The 22,156-nt window shown below is 50.4% G+C and overlaps 1 protein-coding gene across 2 annotated transcripts in view; it reads left to right on the top strand.

Moving 5' to 3' along the window:
- The window catches only part of FCHO2 (FCH and mu domain containing endocytic adaptor 2), a 1,161,485-nt gene that overhangs the window by 232,589 nt on the left and 906,740 nt on the right, over positions 1 to 22,156 (top strand). For both annotated transcript variants that reach the window (XM_086960798.1, XM_086960797.1), the window contains exons 3-5: positions 9,778 to 9,852; positions 9,962 to 10,103; positions 10,186 to 10,338. In XM_086960798.1, the coding sequence (XP_086816924.1) occupies positions 9,778 to 9,852; positions 9,962 to 10,103; positions 10,186 to 10,338 (370 nt within the window). The remainder of the gene's footprint in view (positions 1 to 9,777; positions 9,853 to 9,961; positions 10,104 to 10,185; positions 10,339 to 22,156) is intronic.

Here is a 22,156-nt window from a genome sequence, read left to right as displayed (position 1 = left end):
CGGTCAATTCAAGTGTATCGGTTTTCACAGAATAAGGCTACTGATAATGGGAGGGCACCTTTTTTGTGTACGAATTCCAGGTGACCCAGCCCCTTTCATCGCTGAAAAAGGGTCCAACCCTATTCTCGTCTATGCAATACATCCAGACACCAGCCTAAATAGTATAAATATACACCTAAAGCCTCGAAAACCCTCGAAAACACAGCAAAATATATAATGTTTATTTAGTAGCCAGGACGCCGGACTATAAGGTCTGCAACCATTGCGCCTGATGAAAAGCAATCCAAGACTGCTAAGCAAAGCTTTACATGGTAAATAACTGGAAGGCTCCATCCCTGTTCCTCTCTAAGTTGAATAGAGAGTATGGTTCTAAAGCAGATCTTTGCAGTTGAAGAAACATAAGAAATCCAAGCGGGACTGGACCCTTCCCGCCACTTTTGTTCTCCAGAGAAGGTGTAAGGGTGTTATCCTGCCTCTTAGTCTCGCTTCCACTCCACTGAGGAGCCAATTACATTCTTGGTCCTTTCGCATCCTGAGTCACCATGTCCTTCGGCTACGTCACAGAAAATGGAAGCTTTTTGAGAAATGCTGCACGATTTTGGTACACTTCTGGCTTCCTCTGACCCTCCTTTGGGCACCAAGGATTCACAGCTGTTATCGCCAGCAGGTTCAACCTCTGTGCCCCTCAAACCTGCTTCAAGTTCTGTACTGCTGTCAGTACCCGCTCAGGCTCCGGGCCTAAAATCAGTGCCTGCCACTCATACATTGACATAAGCACCGATGCCACTGGCACTGGAGGAAGAACTGCAAACTCATCGTAATATCCTACTCTGTGCCACGTCCAGATCTTGATGTGCAGCAGCCTATTCTGAATCTCTCAGACTGACACAATTCCACTGTGGCTCAGCCTCAGCCCAGAGCCAGCCATATGGAGATGACAAGGGTGGAGATGGGGCAGACTTTGCTTCACCCTATGATGATGGCTACTGGTACATGGTCTTACTGGATGCCTCCAGATTAGGCTACTTACCTGATATTGAGTTGGTTTCCCCCTCCCTGGTCGAGCAACAGAAGAAAGTACTTTTTGTCTCCACTGTGATTCGGATGGCTGCTGAGGTCCTTGACCTCAGCCTTTCCACTATGGAGGTAAAAACAAATGCGCTGACCCATGCCCTGCAGCCTGACTGAACCTTTCATACGTTTCAATGAAGCCCTCACGGACACACTGTTGACCACTTTGGCCACACCACTGAGGTGAGAACAGGGTGCATTCCATGCTACTTTCTTGAGCCAATAGTAGATCTTCGCCTTGTCAAAGCTTCCTGTGCAAGGAGAAATTAAAATTGCTCCCCCTGGCCCAGGTTCTCTCTGCCCTAGATCCTGGTCACTGGGTGCTGGACAAGCATGAAGTTTAATTCAGGCCTGCAGGTGGTAGTTGTGAGTTAAGGTAGACCCATAAGCACTCTCAGTTTACCGCGCTCCCTTTCTGCTTGACCAGTGCCCCTTTAGCGTTCACAATGGTGATGATGGTGATCACTGCCCATCTGCAGAGGTAAGTGGTGCCAGTCTTCCCCTACCTCAGTGACTCTCTGGTGAAGGTGGGCTCGCCACAGTCAGTCGTGTATCACCTCCAGATGATGTACCTGTGGACATCCCTGGAGTTCTCAGTCCGTCTGCTAAAGTTGCACCTGACTCTGCCGCAAAGCCTCTCTTTAAATGAGCAATCCTAGATGCAGGGCACTTCTTACTCTTTACTCCGGAACCATAAGCAGAGGTCATTCAGGCTCTGATCCTGATGTTTCAGCCTCTGTCCTGGGTCTCGGTGAGGATGGCTTTGAAGCTTCTTGCTCCATTAGACTCTTGCATCCTGCTCACTAGTCATGCAAGATGACATACGCAAGCTGTGCAGTAGGAACTGAAGTCTCTGTGGACTCTGCAACAAGGAAACCTGTCCTGATTCCAAATGTTGGAGGAGACTGCAAAAGATCTCCAGTAGTGGCTGCTCAATCTCAATTGGAATAGTGGTGGACCCCTCTCCCTACCCCACCCAGAGTTGATGGTGAGGACTGATGCATTGCTGATGGTTTTGGAACACCATCTTGGTGAGGTGTAGATAAGAGAACTCTGGTTTCTAGCGGAGATAACTCTCCACATCAATTTGTTTGAATTGCAGGAGATATACTTGACTTTGAAGACCATCCTGCCCTTTATCAAGGGACAGCTGGTGCAGGTTCTCATGGACAACACCACTGCCATGTAGTATTGCAACAAGCTGGGCAGGGTGGGGTCCTGGGTCCTGTGCCAAGACGCCTGGAGCTGGCTTATTCGTCATAGGATTTTCTTGGTGGTACACCACCCGGTGGGTTCTTCAAACGCCAGGGCAGAGGAACTTAGCCAGTTACTCCTAGCAAATCACAAATGACTAACACCCGGAGGTGACACTGAGCGTCTTCTAACAATGGTGATAACCCTGGCTCATTCTTATGTCTAGCTTTTTGTACACCAGGGTTCCCAATAAGGGTGTCCCACGGAGTTGTATTCTGCCTAGAGTGAAGCCCTGTACTCCAGTATGGCTTCTTGTCGCTATCTCTTGTGCCCCATGTTCTGAAGGTGATCAAGCCCATATTATCATAGTAGCTCCCGATTGAGGCAGGAGAGTGTAGTACCTGGAATTTCTGGGCTTCAACATCTGTCCTCCGATCAGACTGCCACTTCAAGAGGACCTTCTGTCTCAGCAGCAGTGCAGGGTCTTGCACCCCAGCCTGTGCAACCTGCACCTCGATGCGCGGTGATTGAGTGGTGCATGTAGATGGAGCAGCATCAGATGATCCCCTTTGATGTTCCCCCAAAGTTTGTTTCTGAAGCATCGCCGGTGTGCAGCTGAAGAAACAGACTCAGCGCCTCCCCACTGCTGCAGAAATCACTGCACGCCAAATCCTTGCACCTATCTCTGAAGTCAGAGATCACTGCACGATTCCAACGCAAGCCCTGCTGTGCGGCTGCAAGAACCAACGCATCGTGGGACCGAGGCTGGAGGGACCAATGCAGCGCTGTTGCCGCCACATTGAAAAACTACGCATCCCCGAAATCCACGCATCGCACCGGGGTGCCAAATCTTCAAGGACATCGGGCTGCAGTAAAAAAACGACGCCTCACCTCCTGCACAGTAAAAAACCGACGTATCACCTCCCCTTCAGTAAGGAACCGACACATCACCTCCCCTGCGTGGCAGTAAGGAAACGACGCGTCACCTCCTTTTGGAGTAAGGAACGGACGCATCACCTTCCCTGAGTGTAAGGAACCGACATGTCACCTTTGCTGCGGCTGTTTTTGTTTGATTGTGACGCATCCAAGGTTCTTTGTGATGAAAGCGGTGCATTTATAGTTTGCTATGGTCAGAACTGTTTTTACCTTCTAAGAATCACATTTCAATTACTGTATTGTGGGTCTTGTTTGTTTTAGATAAAGATGACCTATTTTTAGATCTCGCCTAGCGTTGCAGCACGCAATTGCTGCTCGCTCGGCGAGAGCTAATGTGATCAGGAGATTTCAGAAGATGGACTTAAAGCCCCGCCCATCACTTTCATTGGGTCTAATCAGCGTTTATTTCCCATTGAAAAGGATGCTTCTTGGTCACTGCCCTTTCTCCTTTTCGTCCGGCCCATCAGGACTGGCTGTCGTGAAGCAATTTTTTATCTCTAGGGGGCATGTTATATAAACAAGTCGTGAAGCAAAGGATCCAGTCCGGATGGGCCGTCCGAAAAGGAGACAGGGTGGTAGCGTAATGACCACAGTTTCCCCTTTCTTCTGTCTCTCTCCCCGAGTTCTACTTAACAAGGCTGACATACCTAGAACTGACAGGACCATCGCTTCTCAGCTTCACTCCTGCACAATAAGCACCACCAGCACCTTTAAGCGGGGCTGATGCACATGTAGCAGAACAGGTTGGCCACTTGTAGAAAGGGTCACCATCCTTGGAATGGGATGGGCCTGCATGGTGCTGTGGAATTGATCTAAATGTCACATGGCACAACTTGCTCTTCCTCTTTAGGCTGTTGTGCTGCATTTGTGGAAATATGGGACCATGTCAGGAGTGCTCCTACCCAGGGAACTCCAGAGACCCCCAGTCAAGGGTCTCCTCCGTTCACCCAGAAGCGGTGAATGTGCCACCTAAGGGAAAGCATGGACTCTAGTTCCTCCTTTTGTCCTGCTGACTGGGTGAGAGCTATAAAGATACTGTATTCAGGAAGCATTGTCAATGCAGACTTTTATCATGTTCTGAACATGTACAGCAGAGGTAGTAGTGGTGCATGAAGTAGTATAGTAAAGGCATTAGAGGTGCAAGCTTCTCTTGCAAACACACAGAACTGAAAGAAAACAGACATCACCAGTGCAAGCTGTTCTGATGCGCACACACAGCAGGTACAGCATAGGATGTGGCCGCCCAGACTTCACCCATGGACAGGCAGTGCTAAATTTGGACTGATGTTTGCTAGTGCTCAGCACTGGTATGTATTTCTCACCACTGACACCTATTTCTGACAGGCCACTGCATGGTAGTGTAGTCTGTATATTTTTGAGATAAGCATATTAATTGAGTATTTTAAAGTTCAGTATAAATTAAGATGACAATACTTCGTCCAGGCCATTTTTACAGCTTTTGTGACATGTAATAATCCAAATTGTTACAGCTGTTGCAGGGTGATGGTTTGACAGTAACAGTGGTACAGGCACTTGGGAGTACTGGTGTGGTGTGCTATTTGAACGGCCTCTTGTGAAACACCCTGGGGCCTGCTAATTATGTTTCTTGACAATTTAAGTGCCATGGGCAGGGCTAGACTAGTGCAGGCAGAGAACATCTTTTAAACAAGCATTTGCAATGCAATAGGTCTCGCATATACTCGAGTTTGAGCTATTGACATTGCAAATAACAATGCCTTTTATATTTGTTTTCTTTTAAAAACATAAATAAAAGGCATTGTCGTTTACAATGCCAATAGCTTTTACTCGTGTAACTGGGAGACCTATTGCATTGCAAATGCTTGTTCTAAACTGGTGTGGTGTCCATTTGTAGGGTTGTCACTGTATTACTGTATGTGTGCAAAAATGCTTTACACACTCCCTCTGAGATAAGCCTGTCTACTCGTGCTAAGCTACCAAGGGTATGAGCAGGGGTTATTTTAGAAGAGTATCTCCCTTACCCTGGCTAGGAAAAAGGGTCCCTACTTGGACAAAGGTGCAAACCATTGCCAACTAGAGACCCCCATTTCTAACACTCGGCTTAAAAATGGTCTTTCTGGTTGCAATTATATCTGCATGTTGGGGGAGTGAACGTCAGAACCTTTATGTGCAGTCCTCACTATGCAATGTTTTTTTCAGTCAAACTGGTGCTAAGGACACAAGGTATGTTCCTACCAAAAGTGGTGATGCCTTTTCATTTTGGGCAAGCCATCACCCTCCCAAACTTCTCTGCTTTGCCTCATTCTTCGAAAGAGGAGGAGAGACTCCCATCATGTAGACCAAAAGAGGATAGTCAGCTTTTTAATTGATTGCACCAGGAAACATCGGACAGATGATCTGCGAAGAAGGGAGGTTGACGGTGCAAAAATGGTCCGTCTCTCGATGAATATTCCTCTGCACTGAGAGGGCAGTCAACTTTTAAATTAATTGTACCTGGGAACATCGGGTGGATGATCGGCTCTGTGTGGATGAAGAGGGGCAAGATGGTACAGAAACGGACAATCTCTAAATGATTAGACCTCCTCACTAACAGGGCAGTTACCTTTTGAATTGATTGTACCTGGGAACATTGAGCGGACAATGCAGGAACGGACCATCTCTCGATGGATAGTCCTATGCACTAAAATCTACTACACATTGACTGAGGAGCAGCCCCCAGAGGTTTTAAGGGCTCACTTCACCAGGGCCAGGGCCAAGGCCAAGGCTGCTGCCACTGCATTGGCATGTGGAGTGCCTGTCCTGGATATCTGTTAGGCAGCTATATGGGCATCAGTACACATGTTCACAAAAGCACATCTGCCTCAATAACCAGTTTTCATTGAGATGGCCAATTTGCCCACTTGGTTCTTCAGGACTTTTTTGTCTGAGCCATTTCACAGACCCACCAACTTGGGAGGAATTTCCTTGGTATCATAAGTTGAGAAATCTGCAGTATCTGGTGGATACTCTATCTAACCGCAGATTATTAATCGCCCTACCAACCCGCGTTCTGTGATGGGGCCTATTCCATCAAAAAAGGTCGCAATTTAGGAATCCTCACACTGGTTCTTTGGATAAACCAATGGGCTAAGCGTTTGAGGATGCAGATGAATTAATGCAAGAAACTGAAGCCAGTCCCCCTGGGTGGAATTTATATCCAACTCCATTTGTCACCAATGGAGTAAAATGAAGTTGATGCGGAGTCGCACAGTTCCACCTACCACGCACAGGGGAACCGCTTTTCAGATTTCTTATCAAATCTGGTACCAGGGGGTATTCACAAGGTGTGGAATGTACTGTTAGAGTATTATCTGACGATAAGTAACTTGTTCCTTTCAGTCACATTACCCCTCTGGGAATATATGTCTTTGTCCAGCCGCAACAAGTACTCGTCATTCTGAGAGGTGTTCTCCTGGACCACAGAAGACGCTAAAGGTGTTTTTTAAAATGTTTTTATTGTAGCTTAACTGATTTCTGTGATTCTTTCACTGACTGCCAAGTCGGAGATGCATGACCACACAACTGCTGCACCTGGTGACAGGCTAGCCCTGTGGTTCCCAAAGTGTGCGCCGCGGCACCCCGGTGTGCCATGATGAGAAGCCAGGGGCGCCGTGCAGGATGTGGGGGGCCTTGAAAGAAATGCCACCTTCTGCCGTGCTTCAAAACATTGGCGCAGAACGCCCTCTCTCCACCTCCCGCCCCCATTCCTGCAAACACAGGCTGCGAAAGCTCACCCCCACCACACACACTCTTCAAGAGTGCACGACCAGACTGGGCAGCTGTACCCCACACCCCCTTTCCAGCTCCAAACACATTCCCTCCGTCACCGGCTGCTGTCCCAGCAAATCCCAGCCCATGCAACATGTCCTGTGGAGTATGAAGGGTACTCGAGGGACCCCCACTATTTAGGAAAAACATCGGACTATGACTTGCAAGAAAGGAGATTGGGTGATGGCCAGAAATAGCCTGCAATTATGTTATTAAAGAGCGGGAGCTCTTTGGCCCTAGGCAGCCGAAAATAAATTGCTTAATTTATATGTGGACGAGGGTGGTGGGTCAGGCACATATTTTTAGGGCTGAGCCTACTTCTCGTTAGCAAACTGGCACAGGAAGAGAGAAAGCCTGAAAGGGGAGAAAGAAAAGAAAAGGAAAGAGAAAGGTAGGAAAACAGTGACAAAGGGAAAAGGGCAGGAATGGAAAAACAATTTTAAGAGGGAGATAAAGGGACAGGGCGTATAGGGTGGTGGAAGAAAGAGGTGCAAACTGGAGTAAAATCTAGGCAGCCTTGTCATATGGAAACCCTGGCATTCAGCATCAGCGGGGCTCCTAAGAAAAACATGACGTGCAGTAGGTAACGACTCGATTACATTTATGTGACTGTGATGGCTGCAGGTAATGACGCGATTAAATGTATGTGATTGTGATGGTGCAGCGACGCTACTTCCACAGAGTTATTTGCTCATGCATCTTCAAGTGGAGTTTATGATGGGATGACCTTTATCCTGAATAATGCTCCTTCAACTTCAGCCAGGGCCACTTGAAATATGCAATTGTGCAGCTGCAGCGTTTTGTACATAATTATGGATGCATAATTTGCTAATTTTGACCCCCAAAAATTGTTTCTGGCTCAAAGGCTCAAAAGTTACTAAAAACACAGCTACAAGTGTTGCCACACAGCTGAAAGTCAGTCGCACATTTTGACTGGTTACTTTTGAGATGATTATTGCTGCATTTGGGTGTTAAACTAGTACTAATAATGTGGACCCTTTCCCAGACAATGTTAACTTTGTAAAAATAACAAAATAACTCCAACTCGTGGCCTCAGCCGTGTTATCTACATCATGATTGTTAAATAGGGTAGTATAAGGTTAAAATCTATCAATAAATGTGAGACAAGAGCGCAGAACCCGAGGAATAATCCTCAAATTCCTTGGCACTCCCTTGTAACCTTTTACATGTAACTTTCATCACATTCTTAAGTGAAGTGCCCGTAGATCTTCCTGTACTTATCTGTATTACATAAGATTACAAAATTTTTGGTTCAAAGAAACAATGCGCACCTGAGCACCTTTGATAAGAGATCACAGTGACAGGACACTCCGAGCCTCAATTATCTCCCCCCACCCCCGTGTTTCACACCTGGTAAACTGAGGCGCCAGGGTGTGGCATTCTCTCCCCATTATGAGTTTCATAGTAAGGACAAAGAGTTAACAAGGTAATACTGCACGTTTCCCACACTTTGTACTGCAAAACTCATCAGGAATTCTAGGTAAAATGTGTTGGGAGAAGCACGCCTACAACCATGCAAATGCAGGGCTCCAAGTGGGATGAAAAAACCGGGGGTCGGGGAGGAGGATGGGGGGAGGTGTCTCAAAGTGCGTGGCCGATGCAACAAAGGGCGTGGCCTAAAACACTCAAGCCAAAAATCCGTGCCTTCGTTCTTTGTCTCAAACCCCCTTGCAACAAGAAGTTGCTAAACCTCCATAACTTCCTTTAGGTTGATATTTTTCTTTCTTTTTGATTTTACTCATTTTATTTAACTCAACTGTTTATTATGTGCTCAATTGTTCTGTAATTATTACTTGCCGGTTATCTCTCCATATTGTTCTATTATCTTTTACTGTTTTCTTTGCTGCTAATTTTAACTGCTTTACTGTATGTTTTTCATATCCTCATTATTGTCTTATTTTATATGCTTTTATCTTATTTGCATTAATAAACTTTTCTTGAACTTAAAAATCTGTGCCTAGCACAGTGCTCTGCCTGACCCACTGGCAAAAAAATGGTGGGGAGCCACGGCCAACCGCCAATCCGGTCAAGGGAGCCACGGGTCAAAAAAGTTTGGGAACTTATATATTTTGGTTCTCTTTTGTGTTTTCTGTTTCATACTCCGGATTGCAAGCTGTAACCCAAGAGATTTGTACCCAAGGGATGAAGATTCGGGAGTTGTGTACATCCTAATTTTTTAGAAATATAATAAACTACCTTACACCCTGGACAAAGAAGAACATTTAAATAATGTCCTCTCACCTAACGAGGAAGAGATTTCAGCCATTTATTTACTTAATGTATTATAGTGCTGAAATTTCCATTCAAAAGAACATTTTGAGGCAGTAGTCCTAAATTTGGACATTCCGTAATGTAGTCTTGTAGTTAAGGAGGGAGAGCTTGTTGTCCAAGGACATTTTGGGGCTTCAGTCTATTTCTCAAAGACTTTCCACTGAAACACACTTGCGATGGGAGTAATTATGTGCCTTTTTTGGGGGGTTTTTCAACAAAATTCTGCTCAGTACTTGCGCCGACTACAAGATCATGCTAACCCACATCAGTAACTGATGTCAAGCTGCAAAAACGATGTTACAGGTTAAGTACTAATATAATTTTTGGTATCTGGTCTGTATTCTTTTATTGTAGAAGCCACAATATCTACGTCTCTAGTATCTTCTGTCCATTACAGAAAGAAATTGCTTGATTTCTTCTCCGGTCTTCATGCCATGTACATTTCTTATCAGCATTGTCCCTTGGTTAAAGCATTGTCTGCACTTTGTTTTTTAATAGATCAACAATAGAAGAGGTATATGCAAGGTCAATGTCGAAACTCTCCAAATCTGCGAGCAATTATACTCAGCTTGGGTATGTATACCCCATGAGAAAATAGCATAAGCCTGTTTTAACTATGTCCCTGATTTTTTTTTTATTTTTCTTTCTATTCCACTTCCTCATTTTACTTCTGTTTCTCTAGGACATTCGGACCAGTATGGGATATTTTTAAAACGTCAACAGAAAAACTGGCATGCTGTCATTTGGAACTAGTTAAAAAGTTACAGGAGTTGATAAAAGAAGTGCAGAAATATGGAGATGAGCAATTAAAAGCACATAAAAAGGTTTGCCGTATTTTCTTATGCCTAACATACTGTTTAAAATGAGAATTTCGCCTGATTTATTGAGTACTGTGTCTTTTGACAGACAAAAGAGGAAGTCGCTGGCACACTGGAAGCGGTACAAAACGTCCAGAGTATTACTCTGGCTCTGCAGAAATCCAAGGAAATGTATAATGCGAAGTGTGTAGACCAGGAGCGCCTGAAAAGAGAAGGAGCTGCTCAGAAAGATATTGAAAAGGTAATTCAGAAATAATTTCCTGTCTTAAATTTTAAAGCTTAGTAACGTTCTAAAAGCTAAGTAAAATACCTTTGCAGAAATTTAAAAAAAGGTTTTCTAATGTTGAAAAAGGAACACAAGTCAAAGACTACAAACATTTTATTGAAAATGATACCAGAAGAACTCGCATGAAGTTGAAGAGTTAAATTTGCTTGTTTCATGTTAAGTTATGTTTAGGTATCGAGAAGCGACTGTATACTGACAGAAAAAGTGTTTTGAAAAACATATTTTGGTCAACTGATTTTTGAATTTCAGATTTCTGTACTTTCAAATATAAATACGAGTACAATCATTACTTTTCATTAAAAAGACAGTATAGAACAGTGGTTCTTAACCAGAGTTCTGGGGGCTGCTGGGGGTCTGCAAAGCCAAATCAGGGGGTATGCAACTGCTTAGAAAATGAAATAATGTTACAGATTAATAAAGTGTATTTAAATAAAGTAGCAAAATGTGATATAGTAAAACGTCCTGTAAATGTAAAGAATTTGAAATTGGGGGCTAAAAATTAGTAAGTATCCTCAGATTGATTTGTGGAAGCCATGCCAGTGTATCAAACAGAATCTAGTATGGACAAAGAGCGGCCTCAATTACATTTTTGAAGGCTCCAACTTTCCCATTATAGCGAAAATGTGGATTTTTTTTTAAACAAATTTTATTAGTCAAGTGGCACATATCAAGCAGCACCCTGCAATCTAGAGGCAACTGCTCAAACATTGCAACAAATTCATATTTGCCCCTGACTGTTCGGTTCAAAGTCTTTCAGCCCCCCAGGAACTTCTGCCCCAAAAACAAGAGCCTATAAAAGCGCCCGCCCATACCCTCAGCTCCCCCCTCACCCAACTCCCCCTTAAACACCCCCCCCCTCCGGTCACACAAGTCCACAGTTACATATTCACAGATATGCAAAATAGCCATATACAGTAAGACACACACGGTCCACCCCACCACCCCATCGCACAGTTCGTAGTATCCATATGTAGTCTCCCCCTAGCCCGGCAGTAACTGCTCATCTGCCACCGGGGGGTCCAGCCACAGACCCCGATATTCTGCCCACCTATTCCAAATATTATAGTGCTTGCGTGGACACCCCCTTGCCACAAAGATAGGCTGCTCCAGACCCATGCAATAATCAAGACCATTTTTCCAGACCACCACCGAGGGGGCCCTCGTCGCTTTCCATGCCTGTGCAATATCTCGCTTTGCTAAGGTGAGCCCTAACAATAAGAGGTGTCGTTTGTATCTGTTGCCACCCACCCCCTCCATTACGTGTAAAAGGGCCAACTGCGGTGTGCGTACTAGCTCCCACCCCAGGACCTCCGAGAGGCATGCAAAGACCCCCCCCAAAAACACTCTAGTGAGGTGCAGTGCCAGAATGTGTGGATAAGTGTGCCATCCGCCTGATCGCAACGCAAACAGATCGGTGAGGAAATCATCCCCGCCCGCCAGAGTCGCATCCTAGTAAAGTACACCCTGTGAAGGTATTTAAATTGGACTAGACGAAGCCGCATTGCAATGGCGGCCCCGCGCGGAGTCGCCAGCGCCTCCATCCAGTCCTCCTCCTCCTCCTCCTCCAACACACCCACATCAGCCTCCCAATCCCCCGAAGCTTCTGAAGTGTGGGGGAGCAGTGCCTCACTAGGGTTTGGTATATACGCAAAATCTTCCTGTCTCCCAGATCCCCCATAAAAAGTTTGGCCTCTATTGGACTGAACTCAGGGATGTACTCCAGACCCCGCAAACTGGGGGATAGCGCGTGTCTCAACTGTAGGTATTGATAGAACTGTGCTGGCTGCAATTGATATTCCTTCTGCACATTCCCAAAGGACTTAATAGTGCCACCACATCGCCCAGCGTGGATTTGCCAATGGCATCCCACCCCTGAGTCCCCACAGAGCCGCCAACTGAGGCAGCCGCCCGTTATTCCACAGGGGGGTTTACCGAGTCAAGACACCCCACCAACCCATGTGCTGAAGCGCCTGCTTCCAGATCATGAACACCACCTTCGTAGCTGGCGGCAGTGTGCCACTCAACCTGGCCGAGTACAGTTTAGTGTGTAGCGTGTGCCGACCTATTAGGCAGTACTCTAGCGCTTACGCTGGATCCCCTCTGTCCCCATACCACCAGTCATTGAGGACCAGCAAGTGCGAGGCCTGGTAGTAGGATAGGTGGTCAGGTGAAGCCAATTCCCCGCTGTATGTAGAGAGGAAGCATGTACGCACCGCCACCCGCAGCCTCCCCCCCTCCCACAAGAACTGCCCTAGCACAGAGTTTACCGTACGGAACCATCGAGCTGGAATCGGGAATGAGTGGTTCTGCAACTGGTATAGGAGACAGGGAAGCGCCACCTTTTTAAAAATTGCAGATCTACCGAACAGCGTCAGGGGCATGCGAGACCAGGACCTGATGTCTGCCCGCATCCTTTCCCACACATGCGCCACATTACGCTCCCATGCCACAGCTGGAACCTCCGACAACACCACCCCCAGATACTTAAATCCCCCGGCCGCTAACTGTACCGTGGACGCCCACGATCCCACCTTAGTGTGCCCGTCTAGGACCCATACTGTGGATTTGCGGGGATTCATGTATAGGACCGACGTCTCCCCGAAAATCTGCATGATCTCCAGAAACCGTGGACCTTTTCTATCCAGGGCCGTTAAGAATAAGAGAACGGTGTCTGCGTATAGGGCTATTCTGTCGGAAAGACCCGTGTCCCACTCAGACCCATGGACCTGCTCATCAACGCGCATCAACGCGTACCCACGCCGCCAAGGGCTCCATGGCTAGGGCAAACAGGTAAGGCGACAGGGGGCACCACTGCCGCGTACCCCTCTGAATCTCAAACGCAGAGGAAACCGCCCCGCAACCCTGACCGTTGCCGTGAGGCCAGTGTATAGCAATTTTATGTATGAGAGGAAGAGCGGACCCAGGTTGAGCCTAGGCAGCAGGGCAAATAAATAGACCCAACTCAGGGAGTCAAATGTCCAATCCATGTCCGCAAGGAGCATCGCCGCTGGCTCCCCCAGCTGCCAAATCGCCGTAGCTGCCACCTGTGCCCTCCTGATGTTATGTTGCGTAGCCCTCTGGGACATAAAGCCCGCCTGGTCCGGGTGTATCAGGGATGTTATATGTGGCAATAGTCGATTAGCTAACGCCTTCGCCAAAACCTTGGCTTCAACGTTTAGAAGAGAGATGGGGCGGTAGGACGCATGGCTCTCCGGAGGGTGTCCGGGTTTCTGAAACACCACCACCTCTGCATGTCTCCAATCCAGAGGAAGCTCCTCCCTCTCCCGAGCCTCCTCCACCACTGCTCTGTAATGCCTAGCCAGCTGCAAATTGTAGCGGCGGAAGAATTCACTCGGGAACCCGTTTGGACCGGGAGCTTTCTCCGCTCTCAGCTCTCCCAGAGCCGCCCCCAGCTCCTTCTCCGAGAAGGGAGCCTCCAGCTGGTCTCGCTGGTCCTCCGACATCGCCCTTGGTGGCAGGTACGCTATAAATTTCTCTATCATGGCAGCCTCCAGGCACTCCCGAGGGGAATACAGGTCGGCGAAGTATTCGGCAAAGCTCTCCGCAATAGCCAAGGGATCTGTAATCCGGCCCCCTGCCAAGTCTAGTATTGCAGGTAGGGTAACCTGGCATAACCGGTGCAACATTTTCCCCGATTTATCCCCCATTGGTACACCCTACTGCGTGTAGCCAGCAAGGCCAAGCGCGCCTCCTCCATTAGCAGGGCCGCACATTCTTGTCGAGCCAGAAGCAATTGCCGCACTCCCAGCTCGCTACCCGACTCTCGGGTCTGACGCTCAAGCTGCTCTATGTGAGCCTCGGTTTGGATCAGCGCCTCCTGTCGCTGCCTGCGGACGGCTACACACCACGATATGTCCACCCCCGCAACGTGGGCTTCAGAGCCTCCCATAACGTGGCCGCACTAGACACAGTGCCCTCATTCTCTGCCAGGTATTGAGCAATGGATTCCCCATGTGAGTCGTATATTCCGCCTTCTGCAAGTTCCACACAGCTAGACGCCAACGGAATGACTGCCTAGTCCTTCCAATGTCCAACTCCATGGAAATTGGGGAGTGATCCGACAGGCCCCGGGGCAGCCAGCACTCTACCCGCCCCAGCCCTAGGAACAAATAGATAATCTAACCGAGAAAATGACTTATTAACCGCCGATAGATAGGTGTATTCCCTGGCCACGCCGTGCGCCCGACGCCGCACGTCAACCCAATCCATTCCCGTCACTAATGCGTGTAGCTCCGTGGGTAGGCCTCCTCTGGCCCCCACATGAGACCCGGACCTATCCAGCGCCAATTGCATGACATCATTCCAATCCCCACCCAGAACTGACATATCATCTGGCATCTCCGCCCAGAGTAACCTCAGCTTTTCTATTGGAGTCCATTGCAGCGGAGGCGGAGCATATACACTACCCAGTATTATGGGGAAGCCACCAATCTTGCCCCGAATGAGCACATAGCGTTCCTGCAGATCATACCATTATTCTTCATGTGTGTACTGAACCCTCTGGTGTATCAGTATAGCCACCCCCCTCGACCACCTGCTAAAGCCTGAATGGAACACCTGCTGAAAGCCAAAACGCTGCAAGCAAAGGACCCTCGTGCCCATCTCCTGCAACATAAGGATATCCGCTTGCAAGCGCTTCGCATGCCGGCGTACTGCCCCCCGCTTGACCTTATCCAACATCCCTCGAACATTCCATCTCACAATACGAAGACCTCTTTGCTGACCATGCCTCCTTTCATTCAGGCTAGCCATGCAAGAGTCTGTTGTCATGTAATGCAGACATTAAGCCGCGGTGGTGTGAGTATGCATCGCCTCGTGCCTCTGGTAACCAAGTGAACTGGTGACCAAAACTACCCCAACCCAACCCAACCAACCCCCCACCCATACCTATACCCAAACTCTGAAGTATCTGTCGCGGAGGAGCTAAACGCAAGTCCCCAACCGGAGGACCGGGCCAGCCCCAACCTATGGATCCCCAGTTCACAGCCCAAAAACCTGTAGTAGAGCTTCCGCCAGTCTACTACAAGTGGAAGCACAAGCCCAGTTCATGGCAATCTGGCAAGTGTCACAAATGTTTCACCATGCATCTGCTGCTGCCCCCATCATTTCTTCAAGATCTGCTCTTTCAGGACCAGCCCCTCATGGGAGACCACTTCCCCGGACCTCGAGCGCCTCCTCTTGGACCGTGACTGCCGCTCTCTGCTTCTTTGCCTCTGACTGGGATCCCCCCCGGGGCAGTTCCTTCGCCGAGGGGTTAGGATCTCTACCCGGTGGAGTGTGGGGCCGTACTCTGACCGTCTAGTCCGTCCATCGGAAGACCTCCTTGGGGCTGTCGAAGAAGCGAGTGCGCGACTGGAAGACCACCCGAAGATGCGCAGGAACAAGAGGGCGTTGGGAAGTTTAGGCACCCTTAGCCGCGCCTTCGCGGCCATAAACGACTGGCGTTGCTGTTGAACCAGCCGGGAAAAATCAAGATGCGAGCATTTTTGTATAGGAGTGGTTATTTAGCCCGGGCCTGTTTCAGGATCATGTCCCTGTCCATATAATTAAGTAATTTGGCAATAACTGGCTGTGTGCGGGCCCCTACCGGGGTTTTTTGCATAAGTGCGCGATGGGCCCTTTCTATCACAAAGCATCTTGACAGAGACTCCGGCGGCAGCCAGCTCTCCAGCCACACTGTGAGGAAACGCTCCATGCTTCCCTCCTCGCAGCCCTCCGGAAATCCAACAAAACGGAGATTGTTGCACCGAGCCCGGCCCTCTGCAGCCTCTGCCCGAAGTACCAAGCCCTTCTGGAACGTTTCCATCGCCGCCACCTTCCTCTTGAGTTCCGTCACATCATCTTCCACCCCAGAGATGCGCGTCTCAGCCTCAGAGATGCGGTATACAGCGTTTCGTAGGGCCTGGTGCAGCAACATAACATCCTCCCCAACTGCGCCAAGTTTAGCATCCAACATGTCTCTGGCCTGGATAATAGCGGCCTTAAGGGCCACGTTGTCCGGATTCGTTTCCAGCTGATCCCCAGTCACTCCAGACCCCCCACTTGGGCCAGTGAACTTGTCTATGGGCCCTTGTTTGGTCGCACCACGGCCCCCTTTGTCCCTGGTCATAGCTTCTGGCCCGGCCGCACAGTCGTCCACCTGGCCCCTGTTCCACCCGGGCCAGTCTACCCCGCTCTGGAGGGTCTACACTGCACTCCCCCCGAACCACAGGCCCGGCCAGCCACTTGTCCTGCAGCGATGTCCAGTCCCGGAGAGGGGGCCAAGCGTGCACCACAAGGCGTGAAAGTCAGGGCGGGCCAGCAGTCCAGACAGCGGGGTTCCAACCCCCACCGCTCAATAGCCCCACTGGGCCTCGTCTCCTCCGCCGCTCCACCAACTGCGGGCGACCCTAATCCGCGTCCTGGGACCAGAGCCGCACAGCCAGCCCACACCAGCACAGTCCGCGTGGGAGGGAGGGGGAGCCTCTGCCACAGCACGACACAGCTCGGCCCGGCGGCCCACCACAGGTCAGTCCGCTGAAGCAACTCTGGGCCCGCCGCCACGTTCCTCCCGGCCTCTACTCTGCCGCAGGCCGCACTGCCGCCTACGCCGGATCTCTGCCCCACGACGGTCCCGGCTGCCAAAGGGGGGGACACCGCCAAGTGGAGGGGCCCACACTACGCCCGGTTCGACTTCCTTCAGGCGCAGCACTCCAGCCCCACAGGGACGACCTTCATCCACTGGTGGGGGATGGTCCACAACCGCCCTCCAGGCGCCGCTTGTATCTTGGGGGGGGGGGGGGGCCCTGTCCACTCTGTATCTGCCTCCACCAGCCTCAATGCGAGCTACCATGCTCCAGCATGAGGGGGGGGAGACACCAGGCAAATCCGCAGCGGCAGTCCCCGCTAAGGAGGGGGCTCGCAGGGAGCCACGCCGGCCGTCCCTCTCGCCGGCCGCCTAGCTCCGCTCACCTCGTCCGCCCTCTCAGGCACTCGTTGGGCTCCAGACACTGCTCCTCCGCACCTCGAGCTCTAGATGTCGCTGGGCCTCCGTCTTTTACTCGGCAAGTCCTCTTTCGATGCCAGTCGCTCCCTGGGCACGCGACCTCTGAGCAGCCAGCCAGTCCACCGGAGGCCCCTCCAAGACCTCGTGCCTCCCGTGGGGGGTCTCTCAGCTCGGCCCGGCAGCTCTCCTCAGGTCAGACCAGCCGCGGCCCGGCTCCCACGTTTTCCCCGGCCTCCACTCCTCCGCAGGCCGCCGCTGGAACTCTGCCCCACGACGGTCCCGGCTGCCAGGAAGGACACCGCCAGACAGAGGGACTCCCGCCGCGGTCAATGCGGCAGGTCAATCACATTAATATTACCAGATTGCCAGGATTAATACAGGTTATTGTATGGGCTGGACGGAGGCGGCTCCGAGCACGTCAGCGTCCAGGGCCTAGCGTGTGAAGGAGGCACAGATGAAATCAAATGAGTGAAATTATGCCAAATTGGCGCATATGGGAGTAAGTGACATGAGCAGTATGAGCGGCTTACTGCTTTACAAATACCCCTCATAAGCGAGGAAAGAAATTGAAGAGCAAAGAGGATTGGCAACCTGATAAGAAAATAATCAATCTTTTAAGTTCCAAGTTTCACTTATTCTTGCTTTGTATGCCGGAGGCAAAAAACGCGAGCAGGAGTCCACTCATGCTCCCAAATGTAGACAAACATCAGTCAGCTGAGACTCTAGCCACGCTCACTCTGTATATCCAAGAATGATAGAAGAGGCTTTTTGGAAGTTGTTTCCCTTACAATACAACTACAAAACCTTTTGTCCACACTTCCATGCTGGCTCAATACTTTTTAGGTTTAAAGTATTTTATTCATGACAACATGTAAGGACGAACAAACATTTCAAGAGAATGTAGCAGGGCGGAAAAGCAAGTGTCCAAAAGTACCGTTAATGAATAGCCATCCGTTAACTCCGCCAGCGCTGTGATAGAAGGCACCAGTCGCCTCAACATGTTATGACATTACCCATGAAACCCCCCCACCCAACATGCCCCCCAAACACCCAAACTCCCATCCCCCCCTCCCAATCCCACCCCCGTCCAGTGCACAGTCCCCGAGCTCAACATACATCAGCGCTACAATACGAAGGAGAGAAACTCACAGGAAGATCAAGGGGCAGACTCCACCTGGGCTGGAAGCCTCAAAAGGCGGAGATATTTGGGACAGGTAAGTTCCTTAAATTCAGTAAGCAATAGGGAGTGAAATGGTTGCCAGAGCTCCCTAAACTGGTCCACATCCCCCGCCACCGTGAGGGACAGCTTCTCCATACCCAACACATGCCACAACCTGTGGAGCCAGCCAGTGATAGACGGGACTGTAGCAGTGTGCCAATGAATCAGGATGTTCTGAACCGCGGAGCCCAGAGCTATAGCTATTTGTCTTCCTCTACGGGAACGAAGGGGATACATCAGATCATTCGGAAGTCCCAGCAGGGTATAGGCAGGGAAACGTGGCAGTTCAATTTCAAAAGCAGAATCAATTTCATCCAACACTTCCTTCCAGTAAAGTTCTAGGAGCGGGCAATCCCACAGTATATGCGTAAGAGTACCCTTATGTCCACACCCTCGCCAACATGCATCCGCTTTACTACGGTCAAACTCATGCACTCGTTCCGGTGTGTAATACCAATAGGTAGAGATTTTAGTCAAGGTATCAGTGAGTCCCATGTGGTAGGCTGAGTGCCGCGCTCTATAGGCTATGTGTTCCCATTCCTTAGGGCTCAGTGTCCTCCCTAGCTCCCTCTCCCAACGCTCTCTCCCAGGGTGATAAAAGTGTGTTGCCGGGGGCTGCAGCAGCTTGTACAAGTCAGTAATCAGTTTGGAGTCTGAAGTCCGTGTCATGAGCCAGTGCTCATAAGGGAGAAAAGGCCGATCGGCCGTCTCTCTTACTTGCGGGTGGAGGGCCCAGTGGCGGGCCTGCATGTAATGAAGTCGCTCCGTTTCTGGAAGTGAAAACTCCTGGCGAAGTTGGGGAAAAGGAACCACCCCGTCTGGGCCATAAAGATGACAAAAGGCTCTGCACCCCGCCTGTTGCCACCTCGCAAACGCTCCCCTTTCCATCCCCGGGGTAAAGTCTGGATTATCCAACAGTGGAGTAAGCGGGGACGGGAACGTGGTGAGGTCACGTAGAACGCTCGTAGTATCCCACACCCGCAGTGGCACCCTCGTAACAAAGGAGGCATAGAGATTTCTGGGCCGATGTGGGCGACGCAGGAAGGGGATTTCCTGCAGCGGTCTCCCAGCCACCGCCTGGTCCTGGAAGAGCCAGTGCTTATCAGACTCCCACCTACTCCATTCCACCAGGAACCGCAGCTGTGCTGCCTGGAAGTATTTGCGAAAGTCTGGGATACCCAGTCCACCTGCTTCCGGGGCCAGCAGCAAGAGGGCCCTACGCAATCTAGGCTTCTTCCCCTGCCAGACAAACCGAGAAACGTCGGCCTGTAATTGCGAGATCCATCCCCCGGGCGGTTGGAGCGGCAAGGCCCGAAAGAGGTACAACACCTGAGGTAGAATCGTCATTTTGACAGCAGCTATGCTGCCAAGCCAGGAGAAAGTGCCTCGATTCCATCGGCCCAATTCCTCCTTGATCTTGGCCCCCAGGGCTCGATAGTTTGTTGACACCATCGCCGCCACGGTAGGTGCAATCTGGATGCCCAAATAGGGCACTGCTCCCGAGGACCATACCATGGGAAACCGCTGCTGCAAACAGGCCCTAGTGACCGGGTCAAGGGAGATATCCAGCGCCACCGATTTCCCCATGTTCATCCGAAATCCAGACACCGCGCCAAAAGAGGATATTTCCTCCATGCACGCCGGGAGAGCCACAGCGGGCTTGTCAATGGACAAAATAACATCATCAGCGTAAAGGCTAACAGCGTGTGTGAAGGCCCCCATCCGGATGCCGGTCACTCGCGGGTTATCTCGCACCCGCTGGGCAAAGGGCTCCATGTAGAGCGCGAAAAGCAAAGGTGAAAGCGGGCAACCTTGCCTGGTGCCCCGTTCAATGTCGAAGGAGGTAGAAGCGTGCCCATTAACGCGGACCACCGCCGATGGACGAACGTAGCAATTAAGGATCATGGTGCGGAATTTCTCACCTATACCCGCTTTCATGAGCACCCGCTCCAGGTAAGGCCAGTGGACTCGGTCAAACGCTTTCTCTGCGTCCACCGCCAACATCATTCGCTCCCCCGGAATCCGAGAGGCCTTCTCTAGCAAATGAACAATTCGTTTCGTATTGTCCACCGTCTGCCGCCCCGGGACAAAACCCGCCTGGTCAGGATCGATAAGGCCGGGCAGATGGAGAGCTAGTCTAGCAGCAAGGATCCCCGTATACAGTTTTAAATCAATATTCAGAAGGGAGATCGGCCGGTAGGATCCACATTGCTTTGGGTCCTTACCTGGCTTAGGGATAACCGAGATCGAGGCCCTGAGCAGATCAGGCGGAATGGCCCCTGCCTCCGCAAAGGAGTTGAAGAGGCGCGTCAGGATGGGCGCCAGTGTCATGCAAAATGTTTTATAATACAGCGCAATGTAGCCGTCTGGGCCCGGTGCCTTTCCGTGCTTGAGTCGGGCAATGGCAGAAACTACTTCTTCGATCCTAATGTCCCTGTCCAGATAGTCCGCCTGCACAGGGTCCAGAGAGGGAAGTGTGATCGAGGCCAGATAAGTGTCCATCGCCTCCTCATCCGGAGGGTCCCCAGTATAGAGGTCTTTGTAAAAGCCCCGAAAGACTGCAGCTATCCGCTCGTCTTCAGTTTCCGGCATGCCCATCGGGCCAGAGATCTCCTTGACCAGCTGGCTCTGCCGCGCCACGCGGAACCTATTTGCCAACAACTTGCCACAGCGGTCCCCTCCAGTATAAAAGGCGTGTCGCAACCGCAAAGCTGCGTACTCCGCCCGGTCGAGGTCCAGGGCCGCCAGGAGCTTCCTGGCTTCCTTGAGCTGCCGCCAAATTCGGGGGGCCCCGGTTCTGCGATGGATCTGTTCCAGTTCCCGAACACGATCTGTAAGTTCATCTCTCTTGGCCTGCCGCTCCCTATTGTCCGCCGAGGAAATCGCTATAAATTCCCCTCCGATGACTGCCTTCAATGCCGCCCATTGCGTGGCCCGACTAGTGTCTGCATTATCGTTACGGGATTGAAATTCCTGAATCGACTTTTCAATGCGAGCCACCACTTCCGCTCTATGCAGCAGCGTATCCCGAAGGCGCCACGTCCGTGGGCGGAGCGCCGTCGGGGGCATAGTTAACAGGACCTCGACCGGGGCATGGTCCGATAGGGAGATCACACCCATTTCTGATCCAGATGCTAACATTTTCACTGGGGAGGTAACCAACAGGTGATCTAACCGTGCGTATGTTTTGTGGGCATGGGAATAGTACGAGTAGTCCCTATCCGTCGGGTGCAAATGTCGCCATATATCAAGTAGGTCCACCTCGTCCAGCTGAGCCTTACGGTCCACCGAGAGTTCTCCAACCTGGGGGGAGCGTTGCGCCGACCTATCCAGTGCAGAGTCGAAGACAATATTGAAGTCTCCCCCGAGTATGACATGTCTATCCTGGGAAGATGTGACCTCCTCGATCGCCGCCTGAAGAAAGCGGTCCTGACGGTCATTAGGACTATAGAGGGATCCTATCGTGAAGAAAAGACCCCCAATCCGAAATCGATAAGCCAGTAACCTACCCTTTTGTTCAGCAAATTTGTGGAGAACCTCCCCCTGGA

Source organism: Lissotriton vulgaris, chromosome 3_1 (genome assembly GCF_964263255.1).
Source record: "Lissotriton vulgaris chromosome 3_1, aLisVul1.2, whole genome shotgun sequence".
In the NCBI taxonomy this organism is placed as follows: domain Eukaryota; kingdom Metazoa; phylum Chordata; class Amphibia; order Caudata; family Salamandridae; genus Lissotriton; species Lissotriton vulgaris.
This window is presented reverse-complemented; position numbering and strand designations above follow the sequence as displayed.